A 22,820-nucleotide genomic window follows, 5' to 3' on the forward strand; every position below is an offset into this window, starting at 1 on the left:
TCCTATCCATTTGTTGTTAGTACAAATGCTAAACCACTACATACTATATATAAACCAAGATCAGTTATCACTAAAATGAATGCAGTTGTTTTTATCAGCAAACTGATCATATCTCAGTGACATACTAATCCCATGATTCAGTCTTCCGTGATGATATTATTGATTTTTGTTAAACCAGCAAATTCTGTGGTTTTTGTATTGTTATTTCTTGCATATTTTTCAATCAAGTGATGACAATTATTTATATAGAAACTAAGAGTAACTACTTCTAAGGAACCTAGTAACCGCCCCATTCTAACCACTAATACAAGAAACTGCTCCCCCACTAATACAAGTAACTGCATTATCTAACACTCCCCCTCAAGTTGGGTCGTAGGGTCACCAACACCCAGCTTGCACAAAACTTCTTCAAAAAAAAGAGTTCCAACTGCCTTTGTGAGAATGTCTGCTAGTTGGTCCTTGGACTTAACATGCGGAAGCCTGATTATTTGAGCTTCTAATTTCTCCTTTATAAAATGCCTGTCAACTTCTACATGTTTGGTGCGATCATGTTGAACCGGATTTTCTGAAATGTTGATAGCCGCTTGATTATCGCAGTACAACTCGCAACTCCTTTTAGGAGGGAATCCTAGTTCAGTAAGTAACTTTCTTAGCCATAAGACTTCCGTGATTCCCTTTGCTACTCCTCTAAATTCTGCTTCAGCACTAGACATGGCCACCACCTTTTGTTTCTTGCTTCTCCATGTGACAAGATTTCCTCCCAGAAGAGTAAAGTAGCCTGAAGTCGACTTTCTGCCATCCCTATCACCTGCCCAATCTGCATCTGTATATGCTACAAGGTCAAGATGACCATTCTTCTGATAAAAAACTCCCTTACCTGGACATCCTTTGAGATATCTCAAAATCCTATAAACAGCATCCATATGTTGAACCTGAGGCTTGTGCATGAACCTACTGACGATTCCGACTGCATATGCAATATCTGGTCTTGTATGAGCTAAGTAGATCAACTTCCCTACCATGCGTTGATACTGCATGCGGTCAGTTAACTTTCCTCCTTCGATCATCTGCAGCCCATGGTTCATCATTATTGGTGTCTCGATAGGCTTACAATCCAGCATCCCTGTTTAAGACAAAAGATCTAAAACATACTTCCTTTGAGATATGAAAATTCCTCTATTTGATCTAAGAACTTCAATCCCTAGAAAGTACTTCAGCCTGCCTAGATCCTTCATTTCGAATTCTTGAAATAATTTCCCTTTCAGAGTTGCAATTTCATCTCTATCATCCCCGGTAATAATCATGTCATCGACATAAATTATTAAGCACGTTGTTTTGCCTCCTCTTCGTTTAAGAAACAAGGTGTGATCTGAATTACTTTGCCTGTAGCCAAATTTCTTCATTGCAGAGGTAAACCTTCCAAACCATGCTCTGGGAGATTGTTTTAGCCCATACAGAGCCTTTCTCAATTTGCACCCCTCGTTTTCTGAAAAACCTGATGTAAACCCTGGTGGAGCTTCCATATACACTTCTTCTTGTAGGTCTCCATGCAGAAACGCATTTTTAACATCAAATTGGTGTAAGGGCCAGTCTAAGTTTGCGGCAATGCTGAACAGAACTCGTACTGAATCAAGCTTAGCAACAGGAGAGAACGTCTCTGAGTAGTCAACTCCATATGTCTGAGTGTAACCTTTTGCTACCAATCGAGCTTTGTACCTTTCAATCGTGCCATCTGACTTATACTTGATTGTCAACACCCATCTGCACCCAACCACTTTCTTGTTTTCTGGTAGGATGCATTTCTCCCATGTGCCATTCTTGTTAAGAGCGTTAATTTCTTCCTCCATCGCCTTTCTCCAATGTACCGATACAAGGGCTTCTTCTGCTGTTCTTGGGATCTGAGCTGCATCTAAAGTTGCCTTAAATGCTAAGGCACTTCGTGACAAATTTCCTGACTTTGAAGACTTTTCAATAGGATATCTTGAACGTTGTGCTTCATACTCAGGATCATACCTTCTAGGAGGGACCCCTCGAGTGGAGCGAGAAGGTAATATATATGATTCATCACCACCAACACCATTGCTATCATGATTCCCTGTTTCAACTGTAACAATTCCTTCATCCACATGGTCATCACTTATATTATCAGTATCAGTATTTCCTGGAGCAATATTACTATCGAGATCTGAGTGACTTACCTGATGATCAGACAGGACTGGTAATGGTAGATGAGTGGGGAAAACGTCTTGGTGGGGTAACTCTGTAGCATTGCCCACTTGATCTTTTGGATCTAAGTTGAACAACCGTGGACTGATTAACCATCTGAGATCGTCACTATGATTCTCCCCCTGACATCGAAGAGGGTGGTAGTAATACTCGTTCTCAATGAACTCGCAATCCATGGTTGTATAAACCTTTCTAGTCAGGGGGTCATAACACCGATAACCTTTCTGATTTCTCCCATACCCAATAAGGACACATTTGACTGCTCTTGGTTCAAATTTATTTCTTACTCGTGTTGGACAGTGAACAAAAACTATGCACCCAAACACACGAGGATGGAGTGTATGTGAGGAAGGTAAAGAGAAATAGGTTTGGAAGGTAGCTAGAGGTGTGTGGTATTGAAGGCTCTTAGAAGGAAGTCTATTTGTGAGATAGTTAGCAGTGGCAATGGCATCTGGCCAAAGAAAAGTCGGAGCATGAGAATCAAGAATGAGCGCACGGGTCATTTCAAGAAGTGTGCGATTTTTCCGTTCGGCCACTCCATTTTTGATAGGTCGTTTTTACTACCAAAAATAATTCCTAATTCACCTAACTAGTATAGTTGGGTAAGTAGGGTCGAACCACTGTGGAAGGACAAGTAAAATCACAATTTGAACCAAGTTCACTAACGCTAACAATCAAATGTTGAAATTTTTTTGTTTATCTAATGTAATGCAAAAACAAGAGATGAATGAAATTCAATAATTAAAAACCTAGGGCTAAGAAGGATTCACTATGCATCGATCATGATTCATGAACAATAATTGGGATAGGAATGAATATAGGCGAAGGAATGTGTTGCTCTCGCAAACAAATTCGACAATCAAACAATAAAAGAAGCTTTCGCGATTAAAGCTTAACTGTTCAAAGAAAGAAATCTTTCACTCAAACTCGCAACTTTCGCTTATAGAATTGAGTGAATAAAACTTGCAAATTGGCCAAACATGCAATCAATACAAAACCTATCAATTGAATCACCTAGACAAACCAAGTTTAAATCCTAAAATCAAACAAAAATCATGACCTTTTGCATAGTTTCACCAAGCCCTAGCAATAAAACTACTCACTACGCATATTAAAACTAACAAGAGATTCAAAAATGAAATTCATGGAGGAAGTCAAATTCAAACTTAATGGAGAGATAATCATGCAATGATAACCAAGATAAACGAGAACAAGAAATTAGGATTGAAAGAAATACCTTTAAATTAATTAAAATTACAAATTCCGATTGTTGATTTACAATCTTCCAAAGCAAGAAATAATAGAAATCCCCATTGATATCAAACCCTAATAAAAAATAAAACCAGAGAAAAAACATGCCCTAAAATTCCCTTCCAATGCTATATATATCTCCCTCCAAAAAGATCGGAGGTTACCGGAAGTTACAATAAAAAAAACCGCTGGACCCGACCGGGTTTGGGGAAACCCACCCGGGTATGAGACCTGGTCAGCACAAAAATGACCTTTGAGTAGCTTATGACCTTCCAACTTGCAAATCTCGCTCCAAGAGTCGATTCCTAGTATAATTAGAGCTTTGTACCTACAAAAATAGATAAGAAACAAACACTCCAACCAAGCATAAAAACCAATAGAAAATTGAGCAAAATACGTGAGAAATGCTATGAAAATACAATGGGGGTATGGTAGAAAATAATGTATAAAATACACATATCAAACTCCCCCGAGCCGAACCTTTGCTTGTCCTCAAGCAAACAAGACAAGGTTCTAAGAATAAAAGTATGCTTCACCCTATAAAAGCAACATCGCAAAACACTCGTGATCACATCCTCTCAATCAAAGCATTCAAATAGTTCAATACCAATTCAAGAGTAAAATATCATACAAGCGAATTCAAGCCTTATCACTAAAGAATAACGAGAAATCAAGGAAAGAGTTCTCACGGGTGACACTCCTCTATCTGTGGCGAGTATAAAATGTACTCGATCGCTCTCCACCCACAAATATGCAAAAGATGTGCATATGAATCAATTTTTGTAGCCTAAAATGCTAATAAGGCACCCTCCCATCTCTACAACACTCATGTGTTTAAAGGGGAAATAATATCACTCGACCTATAGGAGTCGACTCGAAATGCATCACATACTCTCAGATCTTGGCAAGGTATTAAATCGAGGAAGCACATATAACTGCATGATTATCAAGAAGGTCTTTATTAGGCTTGTAATGGGGTTTGGGTCAAAGGTAGGATTCAATTTGAAAATATGCGAGCTGAAAGTCTATTTTGGGGGAGCATAATCTAAAAAGTAACGTAGCCTAAAGATGAGGCTAAAACAACTCCAAATAACTTCAACTCATAACTACCGAACCAACCCAACTAATGGAAAGCACCGTCATATCATCATCAAACGATAAGAGATTTACAACTTGCAAAGGCGAAAATGTACAATAAAATAAAAGATGTGGGACAAATTTTACTCCCGTTTTTTTTTTTTTTTTTTTTTTTTTTTTTTTTTGAAAGAAATAAATATGAATAATAAAAATAATAAAAAGATGGTAACATATAAGTATATAACAAACCAAGAGGGTTACTTTCTTTTCTCTTTTTTTTTTTTTTTATTTTTTTTTTATTTATTTTTTTATTTTTTATTTTTATTTTTATTTTTATATATATATTTTTTTTTTTTTTTTTTTGAAATTGAAACTATGAAGAGATATGAATAATGAAAAGATGGTAACATATAACAATGAAGAATTGACGATATATGACAAACTAGATAAGCACACTCCAACAATGGGGAAATAATCAACCCAACTCAAGTACTCCGTGCGAGCAAATGTGAGCCGAATGATGGAACATATATCGCCCACTAGCCAACCAACTGCTCCCCCAAGCTAGACTTGGGTTAATCAAATAGGGTCAAAAGGGTTTATAATGTGGTTAGTCATGAAAGAAAAGGTAGGGCTCAAAATAAAGGATCATATGGCAATTTATGTCTTCTGAAATAATGTGGCATGGCTTTTAACAAATGAACGCCTTCTATCATGCTCATCATGCGATTACACAGCTAACAAGACCAGTACCAAGCCAAAATGGAGATCAGTGATACACCAGGAACTAATCGCTCAAGAAGAAAATAGTGAGATAGAAATCAAAGTCCAAATCCTTACAAGGTAAACTCTTCCTTGTTCCAAACAATAGATAATAATGCTCAAAAACACAAGTTTCAACAATACTAAGGAATCGGAAAAAGAATCCAACAGTCTGCAATGACCGGTCTCAATAATCACATGTGTTAAAAATTTTTCAACCATAGGGCACAGGGAAACATACTTTGTCAAGAAGATCCAAAGGGGCATCGAGGGAGAAAGAAATTCATTACAACTAAAAAAACAATACAATATTTTTGGTCACATGTAAACTCCCACTCCTAATGAGTGGTACAAACCATGCAACAGTCCTAAGAAAGCAATAAAAACATTCAAAGCTAAATAATGAAAAGAGTTGGGAAGATCTCACCAATTAACTTCATAATGCAAGCTGAACCCATAAATTTTTCACGTTATCCAAAGCGCGACTTGCAAAAGAACCTGCAAGAGGAGAGAAACAACCAACTCCAACCAAAACAACTACACTAAAAGCGGTGGAATATATACAAGAGAGTAAGCTAAAGCAACAATCAAGACTCAACCAACTCCAACCAAAACAACTACACTAAAAGCGGTGGAATATATACAAGAGAGTAAGCTAAAGCAACAATCAAGACTCCCTCCCCAAGCCAAATCAAGCACTGTCCACAGAGTTTGAGAGGGGGGCAAGAGCCCACTAACCCATGGGGTCAAAGTCATTATCCTGCTGCTCATCATCATCGTTATCATCCTTTCAAGCATCTCAACTTTGCATATAGGCTGAACTAACCTCTGCACTCTCTTGCTCTTGCTATAACTAAGCTCTTCATTACAAAGAGCTTGTTCAATAGCATTAACTTCAGTCTTCAAAATGCTAGCCTCACCTGTAGAAGATTCAAGACAAAGAACGGCCTCCAAAGGATCTTTCATAAGATTTAGGGGCAAGTTATCATGACAAATCACATCAACTACATCAATAGCATAGCATTTTTCCTCAAGCATGGGATCTTTCAAAGCATTGTTCAAATTGAAAGTTACATTGTCATCCCCCACAGAAAGTGTAAGTCTACCATTTTTCACATCAATTACCGCTCCTGCCGTATGAAGGAAAGGTCTTCCTAAAATAATAGGAATTTGTCGATCTTCCTCCATATCAAGAACAACAAAATCAACAGGGATATAAAACTTACCTACTCTAACAGGGACGTCCTCGAAAATACCCAAAGGATATTTAACAGAACGGTCGGCCATTTGTAAAGTAATATTGGTGACTTTTAAATCTCCCATTTTCAGTTTAGAACAGACAGAAAAAGGCATTACACTGACACTAGCTCCTAAATCACATAAAGCTTTATCAATAAACAGTGTCCCAATGTGACAGGGGATGGAGAAACTACCAGGATCTTTCAGTTTTGGAGGGGATTTATTTTGTAGCAAAGCACTACATTGTTCAGTAAAAGCAACCGTTTCCACCTCACTAAAAGCTCTTTTCCTAGTCAATATGTCCTTCATGAATTTAGCATAAGTAGGCACTTGTGTGATTAATTCAGTAAAAGGAACTGTTACCTGCAAATTCTTCACTACCTCCAAGAACTTACCGAACTGCTTGTCGAGTTTGTGCTTCACTTGGCGGTTGGGAAAAGGAAGTTTGATGGGAGGCACTTGCAATGCCTCATCTTTCGCTTTCTCCTTCTCTTGCACTGCCTCAGAAGGTGCTTCATCAATAACCACTTCAGGAATGCCCACATCTTTCGAATTTGACTCTTCATTGCGAGGCATGGGTGGCTTATCATAACTCAACCCGCTCCTTGTAGTGATTGCATTGGCGGTCTCCTTGCCATGTGGTTGAGTGGGTTGGCCGGGCAATGCTCCTGCTTGTCTAGAGGAGCTAGATGCAGCTAATTGAGCGACTTGAGTTTCAAGCATTTTATTGTGAGTACCGAGTTGCTCAAGCTGTTTGGCCATTTGGGCCATCATGTTTTTCAATTCCCCCAATTCGGATTGGAGTTGTTGGTTCTGAAATTGCTGCTGTTGATGGCCTTGAGGAGGCCTTTGGAAACCGGGTGGTCCTTGATTGGGCTGAAATTGCTGATGTTGCCCATATTGTTGTTGTGGTGCTTGTGGTGGAAAGTGTTGCTGTTGAGGATTTAACACATTGTTGCTGCGATATGACAAGTTAGGATGATTCCGAATTCCAGGATAGTAGCTATTGTTGTTGAAAGGAGGGCGAGCTTGAAAAGCATTGACTTGCTCTGGCACTCCCATAGCTCCATTGGGATTAACAGAACACTCCATTAGAGAATGACCATGCACACCGCAATAATCACAAGCAACTCCACCTTGGCTAGAGGTAGCCATAGCATTGACGGGCATAGATGTATTAGCACTCATGCGCATCCCATCAATTTTCGCATTCAAAGCTGAGATTTGTGATGATAGAAGGGAATAAGTTTCAACTTCATGCTTCCCCTTCCTTGGTGCTTGAGCTGCGCGCCTAGATGAGCTATTCCATTGATTTTCAGCAAGAGTATCCAAGAGTGAAATAGCCTCAGAAGTTTGTTTGTTCATGAAAGAGCCGCCAGCCGCACCATCTACCATCCTCTTAGTCTCATTATCAAGACCATTATAAAATGATTGCATAAGAAATTCCTTCTCAATACCGTGATGTGGGCACATATATTGGTAATCTTTGAATCTCTCCCACGCATCATGAAAAGTTTCCCCCGCATCTTGTGAGAAACTATAGAGCTTAACTCTGTAGTCGTGAGTCTTATAACCGGGATAATACTTCACTAAGAAAGCATCAGACAATTGCGCCCAAGTAGTAATGGTGTTGGGAAGAGAGTTATACCAACGTTGAGCCTTGCCCGCCAAAGAGAAACGAAAAAGGTATAAGTAGAGCTCGTCGTCAGTCATCCCAGTAATCTTTTGTAGAGAACATGCTTGAAGGAATTTCTGCAGATGATCAACGGGTTCTTCATTGTCAAGACCATAGAACTGATTTCCTGTGATCATATTCATAACATGGGATTTGATGTCAAAGTTTCCAGCATTGGTAGTCGGCATCCTAATCCCCGCGGTAACATTGCTGGCCTTGGGCTGTGTAGACTGCCTAAGAGTTCTCTCGGGAGCCTGAGCCGCCATGTCAAGAGATTGAGAGGCGTGTTTAGCTTGTTTACGAGCCTCCGCTCTCCTTTTCTTTGCACTTGCGTGTGTTCTACGAGCAGTTGCCTCGACTTCAGGATCAAAAAGCAAAGGTTGCTTGTTGGTACTCCTGGTCATGCACAAAAACACTAGAACAAACGTAATTACACTCGAAGAACAGTTGTTCCTCGAGTGGGTTAGCAAAAGCAAACGCTAAATTCAAAAAGTAAAATTGTTGCCCTTCCCCGGCAACGGCGCCAAATTTTGATAGGTCGTTTTTACTACCAAAAATAATTCCTAATTCACCTAACTAGTATAGTTGGGTAAGTAGGGTCGAACCACTGTGGAAGGACAAGTAAAATCACAATTTGAACCAAGTTCACTAACGCTAACAATCAAATGTTGAAATTTTTTTGTTTATCTAATGTAATGCAAAAACAAGAGATGAATGAAATTCAATAATTAAAAACCTAGGGCTAAGAAGGATTCACTATGCATCGATCATGATTCATGAACAATAATTGGGATAGGAATGAATATAGGCGAAGGAATGTGTTGCTCTCGCAAACAAATTCGACAATCAAACAATAAAAGAAGCTTTCGCGATTAAAGCTTAACTGTTCAAAGAAAGAAATCTTTCACTCAAACTCGCAACTTTCGCTTATAGAATTGAGTGAATAAAACTTGCAAATTGGCCAAACATGCAATCAATACAAAACCTATCAATTGAATCACCTAGACAAACCAAGTTTAAATCCTAAAATCAAACAAAAATCATGACCTTTTGCATAGTTTCACCAAGCCCTAGCAATAAAACTACTCACTACGCATATTAAAACTAACAAGAGATTCAAAAATGAAATTCATGGAGGAAGTCAAATTCAAACTTAATGGAGAGATAATCATGCAATGATAACCAAGATAAACGAGAACAAGAAATTAGGATTGAAAGAAATACCTTTAAATTAATTAAAATTACAAATTCCGATTGTTGATTTACAATCTTCCAAAGCAAGAAATAATAGAAATCCCCATTGATATCAAACCCTAATAAAAAATAAAACCAGAGAAAAAACATGCCCTAAAATTCCCTTCCAATGCTATATATATCTCCCTCCAAAAAGATCGGAGGTTACCGGAAGTTACAATAAAAAAAACCGCTGGACCCGACCGGGTTTGGGGAAACCCACCCGGGTATGAGACCTGGTCAGCACAAAAATGACCTTTGAGTAGCTTATGACCTTCCAACTTGCAAATCTCGCTCCAAGAGTCGATTCCTAGTATAATTAGAGCTTTGTACCTACAAAAATAGATAAGAAACAAACACTCCAACCAAGCATAAAAACCAATAGAAAATTGAGCAAAATACGTGAGAAATGCTATGAAAATACAATGGGGGTATGGTAGAAAATAATGTATAAAATACACATATCAAACTCCCCCGAGCCGAACCTTTGCTTGTCCTCAAGCAAACAAGACAAGGTTCTAAGAATAAAAGTATGCTTCACCCTATAAAAGCAACATCGCAAAACACTCGTGATCACATCCTCTCAATCAAAGCATTCAAATAGTTCAATACCAATTCAAGAGTAAAATATCATACAAGCGAATTCAAGCCTTATCACTAAAGAATAACGAGAAATCAAGGAAAGAGTTCTCACGGGTGACACTCCTCTATCTGTGGCGAGTATAAAATGTACTCGATCGCTCTCCACCCACAAATATGCAAAAGATGTGCATATGAATCAATTTTTGTAGCCTAAAATGCTAATAAGGCACCCTCCCATCTCTACAACACTCATGTGTTTAAAGGGGAAATAATATCACTCGACCTATAGGAGTCGACTCGAAATGCATCACATACTCTCAGATCTTGGCAAGGTATTAAATCGAGGAAGCACATATAACTGCATGATTATCAAGAAGGTCTTTATTAGGCTTGTAATGGGGTTTGGGTCAAAGGTAGGATTCAATTTGAAAATATGCGAGCTGAAAGTCTATTTTGGGGGAGCATAATCTAAAAAGTAACGTAGCCTAAAGATGAGGCTAAAACAACTCCAAATAACTTCAACTCATAACTACCGAACCAACCCAACTAATGGAAAGCACCGTCATATCATCATCAAACGATAAGAGATTTACAACTTGCAAAGGCGAAAATGTACAATAAAATAAAAGATGTGGGACAAATTTTACTCCCGTTTTTTTTTTTTTTTTTTTTTTTTTTTTTTTTTTTTTTTTTTTTTTTGAAAGAAATAAATATGAATAATAAAAATGATAAAAAGATGGTAACATATAAGTATATAACAAACCAAGAGGGTTACTTTCTTTTCTCTTTTTTTTTTTTTTTATTTTTTTTTTATTTATTTTTTTATTTTTTATTTTTATTTTTATTTTTATATATATTTTTTTTTTTTTTTTTTTTGAAATTGAAACTATGAAGAGATATGAATAATGAAAAGATGGTAACATATAACAATGAAGAATTGACGATATATGACAAACTAGATAAGCACACTCCAACAATGGGGAAATAATCAACCCAACTCAAGTACTCCGTGCGAGCAAATGTGAGCCGAATGATGGAACATATATCGCCCACTAGCCAACCAACTGCTCCCCCAAGCTAGACTTGGGTTAATCAAATAGGGTCAAAAGGGTTTATAATGTGGTTAGTCATGAAAGAAAAGGTAGGGCTCAAAATAAAGGATCATATGGCAATTTATGTCTTCTGAAATAATGTGGCATGGCTTTTAACAAATGAACGCCTTCTATCATGCTCATCATGCGATTACACAGCTAACAAGACCAGTACCAAGCCAAAATGGAGATCAGTGATACACCAGGAACTAATCGCTCAAGAAGAAAATAGTGAGATAGAAATCAAAGTCCAAATCCTTACAAGGTAAACTCTTCCTTGTTCCAAACAATAGATAATAATGCTCAAAAACACAAGTTTCAACAATACTAAGGAATCGGAAAAAGAATCCAACAGTCTGCAATGACCGGTCTCAATAATCACATGTGTTAAAAATTTTTCAACCATAGGGCACAGGGAAACATACTTTGTCAAGAAGATCCAAAGGGGCATCGAGGGAGAAAGAAATTCATTACAACTAAAAAAACAATACAATATTTTTGGTCACATGTAAACTCCCACTCCTAATGAGTGGTACAAACCATGCAACAGTCCTAAGAAAGCAATAAAAACATTCAAAGCTAAATAATGAAAAGAGTTGGGAAGATCTCACCAATTAACTTCATAATGCAAGCTGAACCCATAAATTTTTCACGTTATCCAAAGCGCGACTTGCAAAAGAACCTGCAAGAGGAGAGAAACAACCAACTCCAACCAAAACAACTACACTAAAAGCGGTGGAATATATACAAGAGAGTAAGCTAAAGCAACAATCAAGACTCAACCAACTCCAACCAAAACAACTACACTAAAAGCGGTGGAATATATACAAGAGAGTAAGCTAAAGCAACAATCAAGACTCCCTCCCCAAGCCAAATCAAGCACTGTCCACAGAGTTTGAGAGGGGGGCAAGAGCCCACTAACCCATGGGGTCAAAGTCATTATCCTGCTGCTCATCATCATCGTTATCATCCTTTCAAGCATCTCAACTTTGCATATAGGCTGAACTAACCTCTGCACTCTCTTGCTCTTGCTATAACTAAGCTCTTCATTACAAAGAGCTTGTTCAATAGCATTAACTTCAGTCTTCAAAATGCTAGCCTCACCTGTAGAAGATTCAAGACAAAGAACGGCCTCCAAAGGATCTTTCATAAGATTTAGGGGCAAGTTATCATGACAAATCACATCAACTACATCAATAGCATAGCATTTTTCCTCAAGCATGGGATCTTTCAAAGCATTGTTCAAATTGAAAGTTACATTGTCATCCCCCACAGAAAGTGTAAGTCTACCATTTTTCACATCAATTACCGCTCCTGCCGTATGAAGGAAAGGTCTTCCTAAAATAATAGGAATTTGTCGATCTTCCTCCATATCAAGAACAACAAAATCAACAGGGATATAAAACTTACCTACTCTAACAGGGACGTCCTCGAAAATACCCAAAGGATATTTAACAGAACGGTCGGCCATTTGTAAAGTAATATTGGTGACTTTTAAATCTCCCATTTTCAGTTTAGAACAGACAGAAAAAGGCATTACACTGACACTAGCTCCTAAATCACATAAAGCTTTATCAATAAACAGTGTCCCAATGTGACAGGGGATGGAGAAACTACCAGGATCTTTCAGTTTTGGAGGGGATTTATTTTGTAGCAAAGCACTACATTGTTCAGTAAAAGCAACCGTTTCCACCTCACTAAAAGCTCTTTTCCTAGTCAATATGTCCTTCATGAATTTAGCATAAGTAGGCACTTGTGTGATTAATTCAGTAAAAGGAACTGTTACCTGCAAATTCTTCACTACCTCCAAGAACTTACCGAACTGCTTGTCGAGTTTGTGCTTCACTTGGCGGTTGGGAAAAGGAAGTTTGATGGGAGGCACTTGCAATGCCTCATCTTTCGCTTTCTCCTTCTCTTGCACTGCCTCAGAAGGTGCTTCATCAATAACCACTTCAGGAATGCCCACATCTTTCGAATTTGACTCTTCATTGCGAGGCATGGGTGGCTTATCATAACTCAACCCGCTCCTTGTAGTGATTGCATTGGCGGTCTCCTTGCCATGTGGTTGAGTGGGTTGGCCGGGCAATGCTCCTGCTTGTCTAGAGGAGCTAGATGCAGCTAATTGAGCGACTTGAGTTTCAAGCATTTTATTGTGAGTACCGAGTTGCTCAAGCTGTTTGGCCATTTGGGCCATCATGTTTTTCAATTCCCCCAATTCGGATTGGAGTTGTTGGTTCTGAAATTGCTGCTGTTGATGGCCTTGAGGAGGCCTTTGGAAACCGGGTGGTCCTTGATTGGGCTGAAATTGCTGATGTTGCCCATATTGTTGTTGTGGTGCTTGTGGTGGAAAGTGTTGCTGTTGAGGATTTAACACATTGTTGCTGCGATATGACAAGTTAGGATGATTCCGAATTCCAGGATAGTAGCTATTGTTGTTGAAAGGAGGGCGAGCTTGAAAAGCATTGACTTGCTCTGGCACTCCCATAGCTCCATTGGGATTAACAGAACACTCCATTAGAGAATGACCATGCACACCGCAATAATCACAAGCAACTCCACCTTGGCTAGAGGTAGCCATAGCATTGACGGGCATAGATGTATTAGCACTCATGCGCATCCCATCAATTTTCGCATTCAAAGCTGAGATTTGTGATGATAGAAGGGAATAAGTTTCAACTTCATGCTTCCCCTTCCTTGGTGCTTGAGCTGCGCGCCTAGATGAGCTATTCCATTGATTTTCAGCAAGAGTATCCAAGAGTGAAATAGCCTCAGAAGTTTGTTTGTTCATGAAAGAGCCGCCAGCCGCACCATCTACCATCCTCTTAGTCTCATTATCAAGACCATTATAAAATGATTGCATAAGAAATTCCTTCTCAATACCGTGATGTGGGCACATATATTGGTAATCTTTGAATCTCTCCCACGCATCATGAAAAGTTTCCCCCGCATCTTGTGAGAAACTATAGAGCTTAACTCTGTAGTCGTGAGTCTTATAACCGGGATAATACTTCACTAAGAAAGCATCAGACAATTGCGCCCAAGTAGTAATGGTGTTGGGAAGAGAGTTATACCAACGTTGAGCCTTGCCCGCCAAAGAGAAACGAAAAAGGTATAAGTAGAGCTCGTCGTCAGTCATCCCAGTAATCTTTTGTAGAGAACATGCTTGAAGGAATTTCTGCAGATGATCAACGGGTTCTTCATTGTCAAGACCATAGAACTGATTTCCTGTGATCATATTCATAACATGGGATTTGATGTCAAAGTTTCCAGCATTGGTAGTCGGCATCCTAATCCCCGCGGTAACATTGCTGGCCTTGGGCTGTGTAGACTGCCTAAGAGTTCTCTCGGGAGCCTGAGCCGCCATGTCAAGAGATTGAGAGGCGTGTTTAGCTTGTTTACGAGCCTCCGCTCTCCTTTTCTTTGCACTTGCGTGTGTTCTACGAGCAGTTGCCTCGACTTCAGGATCAAAAAGCAAAGGTTGCTTGTTGGTACTCCTGGTCATGCACAAAAACACTAGAACAAACGTAATTACACTCGAAGAACAGTTGTTCCTCGAGTGGGTTAGCAAAAGCAAACGCTAAATTCAAAAAGTAAAATTGTTGCCCTTCCCCGGCAACGGCGCCAAATTTTGATAGGTCGTTTTTACTACCAAAAATAATTCCTAATTCACCTAACTAGTATAGTTGGGTAAGTAGGGTCGAACCACTGTGGAAGGACAAGTAAAATCACAATTTGAACCAAGTTCACTAACGCTAACAATCAAATGTTGAAATTTTTTTGTTTATCTAATGTAATGCAAAAACAAGAGATGAATGAAATTCAATAATTAAAAACCTAGGGCTAAGAAGGATTCACTATGCATCGATCATGATTCATGAACAATAATTGGGATAGGAATGAATATAGGCGAAGGAATGTGTTGCTCTCGCAAACAAATTCGACAATCAAACAATAAAAGAAGCTTTCGCGATTAAAGCTTAACTGTTCAAAGAAAGAAATCTTTCACTCAAACTCGCAACTTTCGCTTATAGAATTGAGTGAATAAAACTTGCAAATTGGCCAAACATGCAATCAATACAAAACCTATCAATTGAATCACCTAGACAAACCAAGTTTAAATCCTAAAATCAAACAAAAATCATGACCTTTTGCATAGTTTCACCAAGCCCTAGCAATAAAACTACTCACTACGCATATTAAAACTAACAAGAGATTCAAAAATGAAATTCATGGAGGAAGTCAAATTCAAACTTAATGGAGAGATAATCATGCAATGATAACCAAGATAAACGAGAACAAGAAATTAGGATTGAAAGAAATACCTTTAAATTAATTAAAATTACAAATTCCGATTGTTGATTTACAATCTTCCAAAGCAAGAAATAATAGAAATCCCCATTGATATCAAACCCTAATAAAAAATAAAACCAGAGAAAAAACATGCCCTAAAATTCCCTTCCAATGCTATATATATCTCCCTCCAAAAAGATCGGAGGTTACCGGAAGTTACAATAAAAAAAACCGCTGGACCCGACCGGGTTTGGGGAAACCCACCCGGGTATGAGACCTGGTCAGCACAAAAATGACCTTTGAGTAGCTTATGACCTTCCAACTTGCAAATCTCGCTCCAAGAGTCGATTCCTAGTATAATTAGAGCTTTGTACCTACAAAAATAGATAAGAAACAAACACTCCAACCAAGCATAAAAACCAATAGAAAATTGAGCAAAATACGTGAGAAATGCTATGAAAATACAATGGGGGTATGGTAGAAAATAATGTATAAAATACACATATCAATTTTGCTGAGGTGTATTGGGACAAGTGGTCTGATGTATAATCCCTTTCTGTTTAAAGAACTGTTGCATGTTTGAATTAACATATTCTCCACCATTATCGGTTCTAAACATACGGGGTTGAGTTTGGAATTGAGTGCATATCATATTATAAAATTCAACAAACACATCAAAAACTTCCGATTTATGTTTGATGAAGTAAACCCAACTCATCCGGGTGCAATCATCAATAAATGTGACAAAATAAGAAAAACCATGTAATCCTATGACGGGTGCAGGACCCCACACATCAGAATGAATCAGCATAAAAGGTAAATCGGTTCTATTCAAACTAGTAGAGTATGAATGTTTGTGACTTTTTGCACGAATACAAGTTTCACATTTGAAATCAGTTTTGAATCCTATAAATTGAGGAAAAAGTTTCTCTAAATACCCTATTGATGGATGCCCTAGACGTCGATGCCACATCCACAGTTGCCTCTCCTTTGACCCGCGAGCAAGAACAGCTTTGCCTTTTAGAGTCTCCCCTTCCAAGTAGTACAATCCTCCTTTCTCAATACCACGCCCAATGACCTTCCCTGTCCGAACATCCTGCAAAGTACAACATCCGGACTCAATGAGAACAGAACAACCAAGATCTCTAGTAAGTTGGCTTACTGATAATAACTTATGAGACAAGTCGGGCACAAACAAACAATTTTTTAAAGTAAGTTTTTCTGTAAGAGAAATTGTTCCAGCTCCGCTCACTTTAATTTCTTCCCCATTGGCTGTTTTAATAGTGGTTTTTATAGGGGTATCACGAGTCAAAAAATCATTCGGGTCATATGACATTGTATCAGTGGCACCACAATCGATTATCCAACCTTTATCGAAATAAGACGAAATATTAAATGAGGACGAAAAAAAATGGGATAAGGAATAAGGTGAGTCACGTGACTCTTGAGCAATTGAAAAGCCACGTGACCCCCCCTTTTCTAGGGTTTGAGTTCCTATAAAAAGGGGGGGGGTCCCTTCCCTTTCATCACCTCTTTCCCTTTCATTTGCTCCGCCGTTTCTGGTACTGGTACCTTCTTCACCCTTTTCATTGTTCTCCATGGCTTTGACTTTCATGGCCTCTCCTGATCTTCCTCCTTCCTCCATGGTGGTGGACTTTTCGTGGCGCCATCCCACTGTGGTCTTCCCCATGCGACCTTGATCTCTAAAAAATGCCGGCTTTCTTTCTCCCTTCTTCTTAGAGTCCGGCCACCAGTCTGGATACCCCACGATCTTGAAGCACTCGTTCCTTGTGTGCCTGGTACCCCTACAATAAGTGCACTTCAGGTGAGATCTTTCATCGTCCCTCCGTTAAGTCTTCCCTCTGACTGAAAAAATGCCTCCGGTGTCCGGTGACTCTAAATCTGATGAGGGGTTTGTCTTCATGATCCCTCGTCTTAGGATCTCCCTCCTGATACTTGCATAGGCCTCCTCCACTGTAGGAAGGGGGTCTAGGAGAAGGAGATCTCTTCTATCCTTGTCGTATGTCTCATTGACGCCTCCCAAAAACTGGTACAATCTATTTTGTTGAGTTATTTGATTGTAAATGATTATGTCGCATGGATCCTTCATCGGATTTGGTTGTCTTCTGTCAATTTCCTTCCATAACACAATCAATTTGCTATAGTATGTTTCAATAGTGTCTTGCCCTTGTTGGATCTTGTTGGTTTTGACTGTTAAGTCGAAAATTTGCAGGCCATCTCTCCCACTGCTATACAGTGTTTCTATCCCTTGCCACAGTGTTTTGGCTGTCGGGAAATCGAGATATTGATTAACTAGATCAGCCTCTATATTTTCCAGAATCCATGAGATAACTATCGAATCACATCTGATCCATTGGTTGTACGCTGGGTCAGTTGTGGGTGGAGGATCGTCGATGATGTGATTGAGACGATCCCGTCCACTAATGGCTAAGTGCATCAGCCTGGACCATTTTGTGTAATTTTGATTAGTTAATTTCTCTGAGATTAGGAGAGTATGTGTGCTGGTTTCAGTGGATGGTTTGTTGGGGTTTAACTGTTTAATGAGTTGCAACAACTGTTCCATTGTGACTGGTTGGTCTGGTGCTATGACATTTCTTGATTCATCTTCCATTGTTGGGTTTCAAGGTAGGTTAATTGGTATGTGATGAGGCTGCGAAGAACGATTTAGAATCGTTCTGGCTCTGATACCATGATTTTTGTTAAACCAGCAAATTCTGTGGTTTTTGTATTGTTATTTCTTGCATATTTTTCAATCAAGTGATGACAATTATTTATATAGAAACTAAGAGTAACTACTTCTAAGGAACCTAGTAACCGCCCCATTCTAACCACTAATACAAGAAACTGCTCCCCCACTAATACAAGTAACTGCATTATCTAACAATTATATGTTGTGTCAATTTTCTTTTCAAATTAAAGGCCCTACTTGCAGTCCAATGTCTCATCCATTTGTATGTAATCCTACCGTCAAAGAATAATATATGGATAAACATAAAGACTTATAGAATATCATTAAGATTTGTAGAATTAATTAGATCACCAAATTAATACGTGTTAAGAACTATAAAAGAAAACGTGATTTGGATCATAAAAATACATTTTTCGTCCATTATCCTCGAAAGAAAGTTTATTATCATATATAATACAATGCTATAAACTATAAAAGAACTGAAAATTTTCACATAATGGTTTTATGAAGTTTTGCTAAATATAGCATTTTTATAGATCGAAACGTAATTGTATAATTTTTAAAAGGTTTTATTACATTAATTATGATTTAAGTATGAGAGGTAAGTTTTCAAAAATATTATTAGATCAAATCATACAATCATATAATAATAATAATAATAATAATAATAATAATTATTATTATTATTATTATTATTATTAATTATTATTATTATTATTATTATTATTATTATTATTATTATTATTATTATTATTATTATTATTATTATTATTATTATTAATATAATTATAATAAAATACTATAAAAAACTGAAAAAATCCCAAATGGCGATTATATAGAGTTTTAACAAATAAAACATTTTTACAGGTTTAAATGTGATTGTCTGATATTCAAAAGATTTTATTACACTAATTATAATTTTAAGTATTAAAGGTAAGTTTCCAAAAAGATTTATCAAATCAAATCATACAATACTATAAATGAACAAAAGAATTGCAAATGACGATTTTATAGAAATTTCCCAAATGAAAGCATTTTTTACAATTGTGGGACATTCAAACTATATTCACTATAATATGTAATTGCATCTTTCTTTAAATTCTTAGTTATAAGTATTTGCATAATAACAAACTGTGTGCATTGCACGAATTTGTATACTAGTATCATATTTTATATATGTCAATGCTAATTTACACTAGTTCTCTTTAATAGAACTTTTTTAGCTTTTAAAAAATATATAGAGAAGTAATTGTCACATAAACAATATTTACAAAATTAAACTTTTAGCAAAAACGATGTTTGAGACAACGATTTCAAACCCTAATAGGCTGGAAAGTTGTGGTTTTGGTCAACTGAGGGGAAAAATATTGTATGAGATTGCGTTTTCACTAAATATGAAAAATAATGTCTCAAACAACAGCTTGCTACTAATCATACGTATACTGCCTACATAGAGAGAAAAATAGAGACAAACATACATAAGGTAAGATATTACAGTGTTGACATAGGTGATGGAAAATATAAGTTCACAACTAAGAAAGTTGAATGAATAGAACACAAAGGCGAGAAGAGTTAAATTGTTAGCTTCAAATGGCACTTATACGTGTAACAAGGTTCGGGTATTTCACTATCCATGTTCACATGTACTAATTATATGTTTTGCTTATAACATATCTAAAGCACCTTTTGTGGATCGTTGTTTTCACGCTACTAGTTATGTGAGGATTTATGAGCCACAATTTAAACCAATAAACCTATATATTTAATATATATTCAAGCCAAGTACTTTTGGTTTTAATTGTTAATAAGACTATTGAAGTTACTGCTTTTTTCGTCAATTAGACTAAACAGAAGACATAAATTGCTGGTATATGTGTACTGTTTTGGTACACATCCATTCTCTCTACATGTACGTTTACATTATTATATATTAGAGATTGATAAATTAGTTATTAGGCTTATACACAACAATAAAAAAAACTTAAAAAAGACTTGACCACACAATTAGACTAGACAGTACGTAGACATAAATTGCTATTGTGTACTGTTTTGGTACGTAGTACGTACAACTATTGTCTCTACATGCATCTTTTTACACTCTTGTAGATCAAGACCATTAACTTATTTTTGGACTTGTACACAACAAGATTTTTAAAAGGAGAGTCGACAGCACATAAACATATGAAGTTTCATCCTAAAATTAATTGTTACATGTAAGACTATACATAAATTTAATAAGATTTCATCCTAAACTTATTGATCCATATGGGTTATTTTTCAACAGGTACGACATATAGCTAGCTAGCTAGGTTTGAAAGGAACTATTCTAGGTTTTACATTTAAGGTGTGATCTTTATTGGAGATTTTCAGAAGAAATGGCTGGTATATTTATCAACTAGAGATGTCAGAATAAGTTTGCAAGGACAACCAGAATCACTGGCTTCTTCATTGACACGATTATGCTATATTTTTTGCGGTTGATATGATTTTATTAGGGTTTTTGTTGACTTTTTATTCGATATCTTTTGCTATGCCTTTTTCAGACTTTTTCTTATAATTTTGATTACCCAAAATAATCTAATTAGAGTGAAATATTTGCATGCCATTAACTTAAAACTACTAGTCACTACAAAAAGATTTTTAATTGTAATGCAATATTTTTTACGGCTTATTAAAATATCACCATTTTTATTTCAATATTAATTTATGATACTTTCTATAAGTGTCATCAAATATTTTGGTGACATTTGATAAATGACGTGATATTAATATCTTAACTGTCATAATTGACACTATTGTAGTGAGTGAATCTACTAATTAATTACTTTCTGTTTTTATTAATGTTGAGTTAGGTGTATTAGATTAAGTAGTTCTTAACTGTTTAATCAAATAAAAACACTATTTGAAAATAGAACCTATCGACAAATTGACGGTATAGATAGTATGAAGTGGTGCATGTATCTAAAACTATTATTTTAAAATTTTCTCTGTATTTTTCGCAATAATAACAATTACTTATACCAGAGTATAAATTTTACACATTTTAAGTAACATCTAAGTATCTAAAATTATAGATGTACATATACAACTACCGACAACCAACCACTCTTTGTACCACACAACTGGTTTGCGTCAAACAGACCCTATATATTATAAATGTTAAAAAAGAACAATAAGAGAAACAAGAAATAAACATTAAGGAATTCAAACCAAGATTGGGATTGTAAGCTATGTTCACTTGGAGTGCTAACGGTCCATTTGGTTGATGGTAATGAAGTGATGGGGAATGAAATGTTGTAATGGCAATAGTAATGAAGGAATGAATATGAGAATTGGTAATGAAAATTCTTTTGTTTGGTGTGCATGACTAAAGAATGGTAATGAAAGATAATATTCCATTGATTGCATTTGGTTGTTAGTAATAAAAAATGGTAATGACTCTTAGTCTCATTATTGTATATTTGTATCTAAAAGCATTATTGTATCTAAATTATTCTATCTAATGATTCTTTTTTTAATAATAATATTTTTTGGATAATTACATACATTACCTTTTTTTCTTTATTATTTTTTTCTTCAGCTCCAAACAACATTACCTTATTTTATTACAACAGTAATACTTCATTACCATTACAACCTAATACCAGTTTGTTTGATGGTAATAAAAATGGCCCTTTTTGGTAATTTTATTACCATCCATTACCATTGAAGGCATCCAAACAACCAAATTTTTTATTACTTAATTTTATTATCATTACCGCCCTTTAATACCATGTACCAAACGGGCCGTAAATGCTTTAGATCATATACTATGTTCAATTAGAACTTAGACAATTAGAAATGAAGCTAACTGGACAAAAAAATTCACAGCCGGCCTACCCTTGCTTTAATTATCAGCTAGAAAAATTAACATGACATAAGGGGTAATAATTTTTTGAAAATAGTGAAGCGCCTGTAAAGATTATGAAATTGTGTTAGAGGAAAACTAAGTTAGGTTATAATGAGGAAAACTAAGTTAGGTTATAATGAGGAAAACATGAGGATAACATGTACGTTCGGAGCCGCCAAAAATAAGTTTAACTATGTACCCACTATAGCTAGGGATCAATCAGGTATCTGTCGGCCCTCCGGGCTGGGACGATGTGACTAACCAGTCCGTGCCAGCGGACTGTGAGTGCCTGCTCTCTCGGGCCGACTCATTATCGACGAAACCACATCCAGCGTGCTCAGAGACAACTGAAGAACTAGGGCCGCCACGTGCGAATCTCCCGTCGCGCCCCCGGACAATTGTCCAGTCCACAGGGCGAAAATCAGGAGCTTCGTATTCAACATCATTAGCAACATTATCATCCTCACTTGAAACCCCCCCCAACTACTCTGGATGCCATTAGCTTGGTCCTTAAGAGGGGTTCGCACTAGGTCCAGCGCACTCGACCATTGGGCGATACTGTGGCTGGCAGCCTCTTCCTGCCTAGCCCTCCTAGCTAAACCCGTTACCCCCCTCTCATGTGGGTCCCCTCTGAGTAAGGTAGGCCTAGAACTACTACCGCTCAACAAGTTTCTAAAAAAACCCTTTCCTCTTCCTTGATTACTAGTCATTTACTACAATTTTTAATAATTTAAGTAAATATTAATAATAAATGAACATAATCAAACATTACGTTAAATTAACCACATAAAAAAA

The 22,820-nt window shown here is 37.0% G+C and overlaps 1 protein-coding gene and 2 non-coding genes across 3 annotated transcripts; 2 read left to right on the forward strand and 1 right to left on the reverse strand.

Moving 5' to 3' along the window:
- Positions 1-8,008: 8,008 nt before the first annotated feature.
- Positions 8,009-8,116, forward strand: LOC130816753 (small nucleolar RNA R71). The gene has a single exon (XR_009043292.1). It is a non-coding gene; the product is annotated as a small nucleolar RNA R71 (small nucleolar RNA).
- Positions 8,117-14,012: 5,896 nt separating this feature from the next.
- LOC130816754 (small nucleolar RNA R71) lies at positions 14,013-14,120 on the forward strand. The gene has a single exon (XR_009043293.1). It is a non-coding gene; the product is annotated as a small nucleolar RNA R71 (small nucleolar RNA).
- Positions 14,121-17,275: 3,155 nt separating this feature from the next.
- On the reverse strand, positions 17,276-18,058 carry LOC130815791 (uncharacterized). The gene has a single exon (XM_057682271.1). The coding sequence runs from the start codon at positions 18,056-18,058 to the stop codon at positions 17,276-17,278; it is 783 nt and encodes a 260-aa protein (XP_057538254.1).
- Between the last annotated feature and the right edge of the window lie 4,762 nt (positions 18,059-22,820).

This window comes from Amaranthus tricolor, chromosome 6 (assembly GCF_026212465.1).
Source record: "Amaranthus tricolor cultivar Red isolate AtriRed21 chromosome 6, ASM2621246v1, whole genome shotgun sequence".
In the NCBI taxonomy this organism is placed as follows: Eukaryota; Viridiplantae; Streptophyta; class Magnoliopsida; order Caryophyllales; family Amaranthaceae; genus Amaranthus; species Amaranthus tricolor.